At 44.4% G+C, this 13,191-nt stretch overlaps 1 protein-coding gene across 10 annotated transcripts in view; it reads left to right on the forward strand.

Moving 5' to 3' along the window:
- Positions 1-13,191, forward strand: part of CCDC62 (coiled-coil domain containing 62) — a 54,654-nt gene that overhangs the window by 5,007 nt on the left and 36,456 nt on the right. For 7 of the 10 annotated variants that reach the window (XM_063694437.1, XM_063694435.1, XM_031000910.3 and 4 more), the window contains 3 exons: positions 3,381-3,547; positions 7,953-8,054; positions 11,013-11,184. In XM_063694437.1, coding sequence (XP_063550507.1) covers positions 3,381-3,547; positions 7,953-8,054; positions 11,013-11,184 — 441 coding nt within the window. The remainder of the gene's footprint in view (positions 1-3,380; positions 3,548-7,952; positions 8,055-11,012; positions 11,185-13,191) is intronic. The other 3 variants (XM_063694438.1, XM_063694439.1, XM_055358259.2) reach the window with 1 other exon arrangement.

Genomic DNA, 13,191 nt, shown 5'->3' on the forward strand with positions numbered 1-13,191 from the left:
GAGAGGAAGTAAAGACTGCAATCCCTGTTGTCCTCAAGTTTAGGCTCATTGGAGACAGGAGGACTTTATGAACAGCCACAATGGGACAGACACACACAAATAAAGTAGGACAAGCAAAGTATTTCAGTATAGAAAGGGGGCTGGATAGAGCTCCAGTTAACATGGGGTGAGCGCCAGTGGTGAAGTTGAAGTTTTGAGCAAGAGTATGAATAAAGATGCCATATGACTAGCCATTTCTCTTAAACTAAACTGAAAGATTTTAGGCTTTTGGTATTGAACTTGATCTTAAGTTCCTAAAATGGTCATCTTTTAAAGTTATAGCTGTCCGGCCAGGCACAGTGGCTCACACCTGTAATCCCAGCACTTTGGCAGATCACTTGAGCTCTGGAACTTGAGACCAGCCTGGCCAACATGGTGAAACCCCATTTCTACTAAAAATACAAAAAGTTAACTGGGCATGGTGGTGCACACCTGTAATCTCAGCTACTCGGGAGGCAGAGGCACGAGAATCGCTTGAACCCAGGAGGCAGAGGTTGCAGTGAGCCAAGATTGCGCCACTGCACTCCAGCCTGGGGGACAGAACAAGACCCTGTCTCAAAAAAAAAAAAAAAAAAATTGTAGCTGTCTCAAAAATGGTTGCAAAAAGTTTATTTGATATCATATTTTAATTCTGTCATTCCTTTAGTGCTGCCTTAAATCTGAATGTTCCATTGACTCTAGATTGTTAGTAGAATGCATTAGAGGAGAAAACACTAGATCTGTATAATAGAAAGATAACGTTTTTTTACTTAACATTACTCAAAGGGTTCTGTAAATGTGACAATCCAAATCTGTCATTTTTGATGGGGCGCGGTGGCTCATGCCTGTAATCCCAGCACTTTGGGAGGCTGAGGCAGGCGGATCACTTGAGGTCAGGAGTTCGATACCAGCCCAGCCAACATGGTGTTACCTTGTCTCTACTAGAAATACAAAAATTAGCGGGGCGTGGTGGTGGGCGCCTGTAGTCCCAGCTACTCAGGAGGCTGAGGCAGGAGAATTGCTTGAACCTGGGAGGTGGAGGTTGCAGTGAGCCAAGATTGTGCCACTGCACTCCATCCTGGGCAACAGAGCGAGACTCTGCCAAAACAAAGAAAGAAACAAAAAACCCAAATATGATTTTTTCATTTCTTTGATGACCATCTGATTTTACTCTGACCACACCCACACACGTATATACACACAGTGTTTAAAATGGTTGCTCATTAAATGCAGTATAACATCTTATAGCTCTTATATAGACATGTTAAAGAACAAAGATAACACATATAACATATATAACCCACATTATATGTAGCCATCAGTATTTGATTTTAAAATGAGAAAGATTTGAATAGGCACCTCATGGAAAGAGGAAAACTGAATGGCCAATAAATATATTAAAAGTTTCCTATTCTCATTAGTAGTTAGGGAAATGCAAATGAAAACCATATTGAGATACTATTTTACCTTTACCAGCCTGGCAGAAATTATCAGGTGTTGGTAAAGTATGGCACCAAGGGAAAGCTGAGACGCTGCTGGTGGGAGTCAGTTGTCACTGCTAGTGTGCAAAATCATTTGGCAGCATCTAGTGAAGCGGAAGGTGTGCATATCCTACAGCCCAGCAAAGCCACTTCTAGGAATATTCTCACCCTTTAATAGACACATGAATCACCTAAGGGTCTTGTTAAAATTTAGATTCTGATACAATAGGTCTGGGGCCCAAGGGTCTGCATTTCTAACAGGCATCCTAGGTGATGCCACTGCCGCTGCTGGTCCAGGGACCACATTTTGAGAAGCAAGGCTCTCAAGAAACTCTTGAAAATATGCACCCAGATGCATGTAAAAAGGCCTGGCGCTGTGGCTCACATCTGTAATCCTAGCACTTTGGGAGGCCGAGACAGGCAAATCACCTGAGGTCAAGGGTTCGAGACCAACCTGGCCAACATGGTGAAACCCTGTCTCTACTAAAAATACAAAAATTAGCAGGGCGTGCTGGCTCATGCCTGTAATCCCAGCTACTTGGGAGGCTAAGGCAGAAGAATTGCTTGAACTTGGGAGGTGGAGGTTGCAGTGAGCTGAGATCACACCACTGCACTCCAGCCTGGGCTACAGAGCGAGACTCTGTCTCAAAAAAAAAAAAAAAAAAAAAAAGATGCATGTAAAAGAATATTCAGAGCAGCATTGTTTATCATAGCTGCAAAGTGGAAATAACCTAAATGACCATCAATATTAGAAATAAGCTTTGGTAGGCCAGGTACGGTGGCTCACGCCTGTAATCCCAGCACTTTGGGAGGCTGAGGAGGATGAATCATGGGGTCAGGAGATTAAGACCATCCTGGCCAATATGGTGAAACCCCATCTCTACTAAAAATACAAAAAATTAGCCAGACATGGTGGTGCTCGCCCGTAATCCCAGCTACTTGGGAGGCTGAGGCAGAAGAATCGCTTGAACCCGGGAGGTGGAGGTCGCAGTAAGCCGAGATCATGCCATTGCCCTCCAGCCTGGGCAACAGAGGGAGGCTCCGTCTCAACGAAAAAAAAAAAAAAAAAAGAAGGCCGGGCATGGTGGCTCACGCCTGTAATCCCAGCACTATGGGAGGCCAAGGTGGGCTGATCACGAGGTCAGGATATCAAGACCATCCTGGCTAACACGGTGAAACCCCGTCTCTACTAAAAATACAAAAAAATTAGCCAGGCATGGTGGCAGGCACCTGTAGTCCCAGCTACTCGGGAGGCTGAGGCAGGAGAATGGCGTGAACCCAGGAGGCGGAGCTTGCAGTGAGCCGAGATCACACCACTGCACTCCAGCCTGGACAACAGAGCAAGACTCTGTCTCAAAAATAAAATAAAATAAAATAAAATAAAATAGAAAATAGAAATAAGCTTTGGTGTAATCATTCAGTGGAATATTACCTAGCAATGTTAGTGCACAAACACAAGTTACACACAACTGAGTGAATCTCAGAATCATCATCTTAAGCAAAAAAAGCAAACAGAAGAATTGTCAGAATATGATTCCATTTTTATATGGTTCAAATTAAGCTATAATTTTGAGGCATGTGGTCACTGGTAAAACTGTAATGGAAAGCGAGGAAGTGATTACTCTAAGATCAGGGTCATGGTTGGGAACGCGGAAACTGGAGTGCTTATGTTCAGGAAGTGACCTCCAGAGGCTTCCAGTTGCTCACAGTTCTGTTTCTTGATTAGGTGTGATATTGTGCATTTCATAATAAAAGGTTTTAAAAGAAGATTGTCTTTTTAAAAATTCTCTACCACATTTTTACTTTTTAACCACCCATTTTGAAAATAATGCCTTTTAAGCTGAAGGTGTGACTACAAATTATTGATGAACTTCCCCTCAGGTGAACTACATAAAAGAACTGAAATAATCAGGTCACTCACCAAGAAGGTAAAAACTCTTGAATCCAATCAAATGGAATGCCAAACAGCTCTCCAAAAGACCCAACTACAGCTTCAGGAAATGGCTCAAAAGGCAACGCATTCTTCTCTTCTCTCTGAAGACCTTGAGGTTGGGATTAGTTTTTGATAAGCTTCACTAGTCCAAATTCCCTTTGTGTTTCAGTTATTGAAAAATTAGATTTGGCCGGGCACGGTGGCTCACTCCTGTAATGCCAACACTTTGGGAGGCCGAGGCAGGCGGATCACCTGAGGTCAGGAGTTTGAGACCAGCCTGGCCAACGTGGAGAAACCCCATCTCTACTAAAAATACAAAATTAGCTGGGCGTGGTGGCACATGCCTGTAGTCCCAGCTACTCAGGAGGCTGAGGCAGGAGAATCGTTTGAACCCGGGAGGTGGAGGTTGTGGTGAGCCAAGATCGCGCCATTGCACTCCAGCCTGGGCAACAAGAGCGAAACTCTGTCTCAAAAAAAAAAAGAAAAAAGAAAAATTAGATTTAAATGTTTCATTAAAAATGCATGTGAGGCTGGGCACAGTGGCTCGGTGGCTCATGCCTGTTATCCCAGCTCTTTGTTTGGGAGGCTGAGGTGGGAGGATTGCTTGAGCCCAGGAATTCGCAACCAGGCTTGGCAACATGGCAAATGCCTGTCTCTATAAAAAGAAGAAATACAAAAATGAGCTGGGTGTGGGGGTGCACTGCTGTGTCCCAGCTACTTGGGAGGCTGAGGCAGGAGGATCACTTGAGCCCAGGAGGTCAAGGCTACAGTAAACTGTGATTGTGCCACTACACCCCAGCCTGGGTGACAAAAAAAAAAAAAAAGCATATGTAAGCCAAGCACAGTGGTGTACGCCTGTAGTCCCAGCTTCTGGGGAGGCTGAGGCAGAAACATCGCTTGGGCCCAGGAGTCCAAGTCCAGCTTGGGCAACATAGTGAGACCTCATCTCAATAAAAAACAACAATAACAACAAGCAACCAATGCAAAAATGCATACGTGTGTGTATGAAGGTATCTACACTCATCCACCCCTTGTAGTTTTGTGTTTCTCCTACAGTTTTGGTTAGCTGCACGGCATTATCCTGTCTTAGAGACTGAGCTTCAGTACAACGCTTTTTAACCGTTAGGCCATTTGGTTTAGTAGCATCTACCACTTAATCAACAATGAGTTATTTTAGAAAGCTTTCCTCAAAGATGAGAGGGTATAATCAAGTTTTGGTAGCCTCAATGATGTTTTCTAAATTATTGTGTTTTTGTTTTTGTTTTTTTTTTTTTTTTGAGGTGGAGTTTCACTCTTGTTGCCCAGGCTGAAGTGCAATGGCACGATCTCGGCTCACCATAACCTCTGCCTCCTGGGTTCAAACAATTCTCTTGCCTCACTCCCCCGAGTAGCTGGGATTACAAGCATGCACCACTATGCCCAGCTAATTTTGTATTTTTAGTAGAGACGGAGTTTCTCCATGTTGGTCAGGGCTGGTCTCCAATGCCCGACCTCAGGTGATCCGCCCGCCTCAGCCTCCCAAAGTGCTGGGATTACAGGTGTGAGCCACTGTGCCCAGCCAATTATTGTGTCTTATCTCATAATGTTAGTGGCATATTGGGAATAAAAACTGTAAGACTGGTTTTTTGAGCCCGGCATGGTGGCTCACACCTATAATCCCAGCACTTTGGGAGGCCGAGGTGGGCGGTGACTTGAGGTCCAGAGTCTGAGATCAGCCTGGCCAACATGGTGAAACCCCGTCTCTACTAAAAATTCAAAAATTAACCAGGTGTGGTGGTGGGCGCCTGTAGTCCCAACTACTCAGGAGGCTGAGGTAGGAGAGTCAATTGAACCTGAGAGGCAGAGGTTGCAGTGAGCCGAGATCGTACCACTGCACTCCAGCTTGGGGGAAAGAGCGAGACTCCTTGTCAAAAAAAAAGATGGATTTTTTTGGTTTTCTCTTCTAACTGGTCATCAGATATTTTTTGAGTTCATGCTTATAAGAGGTGCAGAAAGCCAGCTTGTTTATTTGTTATATGCTTCATTCTTTTTTTTTTTTTTTTTTTCCTGAGACGGAGTCTCGTTCTGTCGCCCAGGCTGGAGTGCAGTGGCGCCACCTCGGCTCACTGCAAGCTCCGCCTCCCGGGTTCATACTATTCTCCTGCCTCAGCCTCCCTAGTAGCTGGGACTACAGGCGCCCACCACCACGCCCGTCTAATTTTTTGTATTTTAGTAGAGGCGGGGTTTCACCGTGTTAGCCAGGATGGTTTCGATCTCCTGACCTCGTGATCTGCCCGCCTCGGCCTCCCAAAGTGCTGGGATTACAGGCATGAGCCACCGCGCCTGGCCCCATTCTTTTATTTCTTAGTGATATTTCATATACGTCTTGGTAATATAATGAGTCTTAATTCATAATAGTATAGATTTTTATTTTATGGTTTTTAAAATAATACTATTCTAGATAGTTTCTAGCTATAAAATAAGTAAAAACTATTCTAGAATACCTACTGATTATGTTGCATGAAAAAGTGGAAGAGATCTTTTTTAACTAATACACTTTATTTATTTAGAGCATTTTTAGGTTCACAGCAAAATTGAGCAGAAAGTAGAGAGAGTTCTCATACACACTCTGTATCCACACACCCAGCCTTCCCCACGATCGACCTCCACACCGGGGTGGTGCATTTCTTATAATTGGTGAATCTTCATGGATACCTCATTGTCACCTAAAGATTACAGTTAACATTAGGGGTCACTCTTTGTGTTTACATTCTATGGGGTTTTGACAGATGTGTAATGACACATATCCTCTACTATATTACAGTATGTACAGAATAGTTTCACTGTCCTAAAAATCCTCTGTGATCTACCTTTCATCCCTTCCTCCCCTTCACCCCTGGTCACACGAATCTTTTTACCGCCTCCATAGTTTTGCCTTTTCCACAATGTCATATGCTTGGAATCCTACAGTATATAGCCTTTTCAGATTGCCTTTTTTCGCTTAGTAACATACATTTAAATTTCCTCCTAAAGATATCTTTTTAAAAGTCTAATTAGGCTGGGAGGCCAGGCGCGGTGGCTCATGCCTGTAATCCCAGTACTTTGGGAGGCCGAGGCGGGTGTCTCACGAGGTCAGGAGTTCGAGACCAGCCTGACCAACGTGGTGAAACCCCATCTCTACTAAAAATACAAAAATCATCTGGGCATGGTGGCACGTGCCTGTAATCCCAGCTACTTGGGAGTCTGAGGCAGGAGAATCACTTGAACCCAGGAGGCAGAGGTTGCAGTGAGCCAAGACCATGCCACTGCACTCCAGCCTGGCAACAGAGCGAGACTCCGTCTCAAAAATAATAATAATAATAATAATTAGGCTGGGTGCAGTGGCTGACGCCTATAATCTTAGCACTTTGGGAGGCCAAGGTGGGAGGATCGCTTAAGGCCAGGAGTTCAAGACCAGCCTGGGCAACATAGCGAGACCCTCTCTACAAAAAATACAAAAATAAAAATTAACTGGGCATAATGGTGAGAACCTGTAGTCCCAGTTACTCGGGACACTGAGGTGGGAGGACTGCTTGAGCCCAGGAGTTCAAGGTTACTGTGAGCTATGAGTGCACCACTGCACTCCAGCCTGGGCGACAGAGTGAGGTCCTATCTCTTTAAAACAAAAACAAAAACAAAAGGCCAGGCGCAGTGGCTTGCGCCTGTAATCCCAGCACTTTGGGAGGTCAAGGTGGGCAGATTACCCAAAGTCAAGAGTTCGAGACCAGCCCGGCCAACATGGCAAAACCCTGTTTCTACTAAAAATACAAAAATTAGCCAGGCGTGGTGTCGTGTGCCTGTAATCCCAGCTACTCCGGAGGCTGAGGCAGGAGAATCACTTGAACCCAGGAGGCAAGGTTGCAGTGAGCCGAGGTCATCCCACCACTGCACTCTAGCCTGGGCGACAGAGTGAGACTCAGTCTCAAAAAATAAAAAGCCTGATGGTTATTTTTCTCAACTAGTAAATAGATTGTATATACAATAATTATATCAGATATAGCACTATGTGTTTTTTTCAAATAATTGTTGAGTAGGAATACCCCAGTATGAAGTTCTTTTGACAAAGAATATTTTTTAAATTCACAGAATTCACTAATGCTACTTTATTTCAACAAAGGAAATCTCTTACTAATACAGTTCTCATTCATTCATTTTCTTGCCTCTTCCCAACCTAAAATTACACATAAAAGATATTAGGAAATAGACATGTTTACAAGCATCACCAACATAATTCAGTAGGGCAAATACAAGTACTGAGAGGATGGTAGAATTAATAGAGAAATATATATTTGTATTCCTTTTTGATGACTGCTTTCTTAGCCCACTTCATTACTAAAACAATGTGGGCTTTATTAGCCCACTCCATTACCAACTCTTTTTTGTTACTAACGAGTTAAACAAGGAAAAAACAAAATAGAGAAGTAAGCGCAGATTGTGGCTAGCAAGAGTAGTGAAAGCTTTAAAAGGACTCAAGCAGTATCATCTGTGTTGTTTTCTTGTAGGCTAGAAATGAAACTCTCAGCAACACGTTAGTGGAACTTTCTGCTCAGGTAGGACAGCTACAAGCTCGAGAACAAGCTCTCACGACAATGATAAAGCTAAAGGTAATCAAAAATAAGAATTCCTCCATTTGCCAGAGTGCTTGGTAGTTATATCCATATTCATTATCTTACCTAAGTCCCTAGGATCCCAGAAATGTGAAGCTACCAACGTTGCTCTTGTTTTTTAAAACGCCCATTTAGAAATGAGGGAAACAACTTTAAAATGATGTTCCCAAGGCATGAAGAAAGGAGGCAGGACTCTGCTTCTGGTCTTCTGTCTCCAAGGCCCATTCTGTGGGCTGGCAGGTCCGAATTAACTTGTTTTCTCCCCGGGAATCCATTATTAGGTCTCATAGAGTTATGGGCCATTAGATTGCTTGAGAGGTTTTTTTTGTTTTGTTTTGTTTTGTTTTTGAGACGGAGTCTCGCTCTGTGGCCCAGGCTGGAGTGCAGTGGCTCCATCTCGGCTCGCTGCAAGCTCCGCCTCCCGGGTTCACGCCATTCTCCTGCCTCAGCCTCCTGAGTAGCTGGGACTACAGGCGCCTGCCACCACGCCCGGCTAATTTTTTTGTATTTTTAGTAGAGATGGGGTTTCACCGTGTTAGCCAGGAGTGGTCTCGATCTCCTGACCTCGTGATCCGCCCGCCTCGGCCTCCCAAAGTGCTAGGATTACAGGCGTGAGCCACTGCGCCCGGCCGAGAGGTTTTTTTAATGGAGGGAAAAACCATTTGCAATCAAGCAGTTGATGTAGTCACTAACATGCAATATACAACGATACACACTCTCCTGCTGTTACACGTGTCATGGACAATTGGTATTTAAGGGAACAATGTTGGTATAATGAAATGCTCACGCTAATAAATATGTGATTTTTCTCAGCACATTCTTTTCAAGTGATTGGGGCAATGCTCTTAAAATTAAAGAGAAAGGCCGGGCACGGTGGCTCACGCCTGTAATCCCAGCACTTTGGGAGGCCGAGGCGGGCGGATCACGAGGTCAGGAGATCGAGACCATCCTGGCCAACACGGTGAAACCCCGTCTCTACTAAAAATACAAAAAATTACCCGGGCGAGGTGGCGGGCGCCTGTAGTCCCAGCTACTCGGGAGGCTGAGGCAGGAGAATGGTATGAACCTGGGAGGCGGAGCCTGCAGTGAGCCGAAATCGCGCCACTGCACTCCAGCCTGGGCGACAGCGAGACTCCGTCTCAAAAAAAAATTAAATTAAATTAAATTAAAGAGAAAATATTAAAATCTACAGTCATGTCTTTAGTCAAGTAGCAGACAGTTTAGTGGCTTCAACAACCTCTCTGGTTTCCATCATAGCAAACTCTGGCAAAGCTGTAGGTATGTCTGAAGGTGCTGCCAAGGCATTTCTCCACCATTAAAACAGTGGGTGCGTTAGGAAGGCTGTGCTCCTGGAGGCCGGGTGCCGTGGCTCATGCCTGTAATCCCAGCACTTTGGGAAGCTGAGGCGGGTGGATCGCTTGAGGTCAGGAGTTCGAGACTAGCCTAGCCAACATGGTGAAACCCCTGTCTTTACTAAAAATACAAAAAAATTAGCCGGGCATGGTGGCACACGCCTGTAATCCCAGCTACTCTGGAGGCTGGGGTGGGAGGATCCCCGGAAGCCGGGAGGTGGAGGTTGCAGTGAGCTGAGATTGCACCACTGCACTCCAGCTTGGGCGACAGAGCAAGACTCCGTCTCAAAAAAAAAAGAAGAAGGTCGGGCATGGTGGCTCACACCTGTAATCCCCGCACTTTGGGAGGCTGAGCCAGGCGGATCACAAAGCCAAGAGATTGAGACCATCCTGGCTAACATGGTGAAACCTCATCTATTTTAAAAAATACAAAAATTAGCTGGGCATGATGGCACATGCCTGTAGTCCCAGCTACTCGGGAGGCTGAGGCAGGAGAATTGCTTGAACCCAGGAGGCAGAGGTTGCAGTAAGCCGAGATTGCGCCACTGCACTCCAGCCTGGTGACAGAGCGAGACTTCTTCTGGGAAAAAAAAAAAAAAAAAAAAAGGCTGTGTTTTCCTAGTCTTAGAGATTTTATTTGATGAAAATGGTTTCCATTAGAAGCAGATGCCCTCCAGGAAATCCTTATCAAAGGAGCAAGTAGGAATCCCAGGTTTAAGGCTGAAAGGGATTGACTGTCATGGGTGTCCTGGTGTTAATGGAACTGTGTTCCTGTACTTATTAGAATGGTTATTTTTTGCTACTGACCTGGTCGCAAAGTTCCATGGGTTTTTGCATGGCCTGCCCCAACCCTATTATTCTATAAGTCCTAGTGTGAGATGTGCAGACAATGTGATTTTTCAGGAGTGCATTTATGATGCTGTAGCAGAAAAGTTTAGACTTCAGTAGGGGCAAAACCTCTTAATAACAGTTATTCCAGGTGAGTGGGGGAGGGATAGAACTTTTACTTATTTTTATACTTTTAGGTGTTGTTTGAGTTGCTTTTCAAGAAGCAGATACCTTTTTTGGTAACTAAAACTGCCTCAACAATTAAGAGATTCTAATTTGGGAGATTTGGAATGGTGTTGTTGTGGAGTCTGTCATGTTAACAAGCTGGAAAATGGGAGGGAATGGTGGGCCATTAGACTTACCTGTATAATCCAGAGGACAATTTTCCCATCCAGGGGCCACCCACCCTCTTGTTGCTATTATAGTTTCTTAGGTAATGGAATGGTCTGGCTCTAACTTTTTGAGAGAGAGTAAGAGGTAGTGGTTCAGTACATATTGTCTGAGGCAGCCAGCTGGGTTCAAATGGTGGCTCCACCACTAACTAGCTGTGTAACCATGGGCAAGGAACGCAGCCTTTCTGTTGACTCATCTGTCACTTGGCAAGAACAATAGTACCACCCTCATAGAGTTACTGTAAAGATTAAATGAATTCATATGCGAAAAATGCTTAGAATGGAATCTGGCACACAATAAGATCTTAGTAAGTGTTATCTTTTCTTCTTGGTTAATTGGAATTTAAGAATCTAGGATAACCGTTTTCAAATTTGGTTTTTAGGACAAAGATATTATTGAGGCAGTTAATCACATTGCAGATTGTTCGGGTAAATTTAAATTGCTAGAGCATGCCCTACGTGACGCCAAGATGGCGGAGACTTGTATTGTGAAAGAAAAGCAAGATTATAAGCAGAAATTGAAGGCACTTAAGATTGAAGTCAACAAACTAAAAGGTAAGGAAGAGACCTACATTTAAGATACAAATGTATTATCTTGGGAATATATTTCTTCATTTGGGTTCACTTAATCTTATGCTTGAGAGTAGATCAATTCCTGGCCTTAGACCCTAACGTGAAATATCCATTTCATTTATATAGGATTATGCTGCAATTTGTGTCTTATAAGATATATAACAGAGTTGGGGAAAACTGCAGAATGTATCATATTTTAAAGTAATCCTGCCTTAGTCGAGGTGGCTGTACCATTAGCTATTGCTGATACATGCTTTGTGGCAGACAGTCGCAGCAGTTATTAAACCCACATGTCTAGAGGCAAATGGAAGTCGGCTGACTGTGGTTGGGCCTCACTGAGCTTCCCATCTGGGCAGTTTTGGCTCACACGTTTCATCGTCTTGCTAGCAGGCTAGCCTGGGCATTTCTTCCCATGGTGAGGGCAGAAACTTCTGATTCTGAAATTAGGAATTTTTATTTTTGCCGATTTATTTATTTTCGACAGAATCTCACTCTGTCACCCAGGCTGGAGTGCGGTGGTGCAATCTTGGTTCACCACTGCCTCCACCTCCTGGGTTCAAGCTATTCTCTTGTCTCAGCTTCCCGAGTAGCTGGGATTACAGGCACCTACCACCATGCCTGGCTCATTTTTGGATGTTTAGTAGAGACAGAGTTTTGCCATGTTGGCCAGACTAGTCTGGAACTCCCGACCTCAGGTGAATCCCTCTGCCTTGGCCTCCCAAAGTGCTGAGATCTACAGGCGTGAGCCAACACACCCAGCCGATCTTTGCTGATTTAACTTAAAAGATTCAGCATTCAAAAATGTTATCCTTATGATGCCTTGACCTATGGTTAGCCATAGGACTTATCTCCATTTGTAGCTTCAGCTAAAACCATAATCGTATTATCATCCCCTTGACAGCAGGAACAGACTCTGCTTCTCTTTTTCAGTGTACTGTTAATAGCATAGCACAAGGGCTACACTCTAGGTATTTGGTATTTATTGAATGTTTATATACACCGAGGTAAAATATTCAAGTAGAAAGAAGTCTGTTCTGTCAATATTTATATATTAAAAACATTTTATAAATTCAATATTAAAACTTTTTTTTTTTGAGATAGAGTCTTGCTCTGCTGCCCAGGCTGGAGTGCAATGGCGTGATCTCAGCTCACTGCAACCTCCACCTCCTGGGTTCAAGCAATTCTCCTGCCTCAGCCTCCTGAGTAGCTGGGATTACAGGTGGGTGCCACCACGCCCGGCTAATTTTTGTATTTTTAGTAGAGACAGGGTTTCATCATGTTGGTCAGGCTGGTCTCAAACTCCTGAGCTCGTGATCCACCTGCCTCAGCCTCCCAAGAGTGCTGGGATTACAGGCATGAGCCACCACACCCAGCTTAAAACTTTTTTTTTTAGAAAAGAAAAATAGTGGCTGGGCATGATGGCTCACATCTGTAATCCTAGCACTTTGGGAGGCCAAAGCAGGCAGATTGCTTGAGGCCAGGACTTCAAGAAGACCAGCCTGGATAACATGGCAGAACCCTGTCTCTACAAAAAATTAGCCAGGCATGGTGGTGTGATCCTGTAGTCCCAGCTACTCGAGAGGCAAAGTGGAAGGATTTCTTGATCCCAGGAGGTAGAGGTTGCAGTGAGCCAAGATTGTGCCACTACACTTCAGCCTGGGCAACAGAGCAAGATCCTGCCTCAAAAAAAAAAAAAGAAGAAGAGGAATTTTTATAGAGCTCAATCTCCAGCCCTCCCTCCCCTTCCTGGAGGTCCACAAGTGGGACTGCAGGTTCCAGCCCTGTCTTCACTTGGTGTTTCTGGTGGCTGTCTGCATCCTGAGGCCACGTAGGAGCTCCACCCTGAGTCACCTCGTTAGCATGTAGTCTGGTGTAATCAATTGACTCTTCATGAATGACAAAAGATGTTTCTGTCACTTAGGAAATTCCACAAGTTTTAGGAGCTCTGTTCCAGGAACAGAGGACAAAAACCACATCTATTTCTTCTTA

The sequence above is a fragment of the Gorilla gorilla genome, chromosome 10, assembly GCF_029281585.2.
Source record: "Gorilla gorilla gorilla isolate KB3781 chromosome 10, NHGRI_mGorGor1-v2.1_pri, whole genome shotgun sequence".
Classification (NCBI taxonomy): Eukaryota; Metazoa; Chordata; class Mammalia; order Primates; family Hominidae; genus Gorilla; species Gorilla gorilla.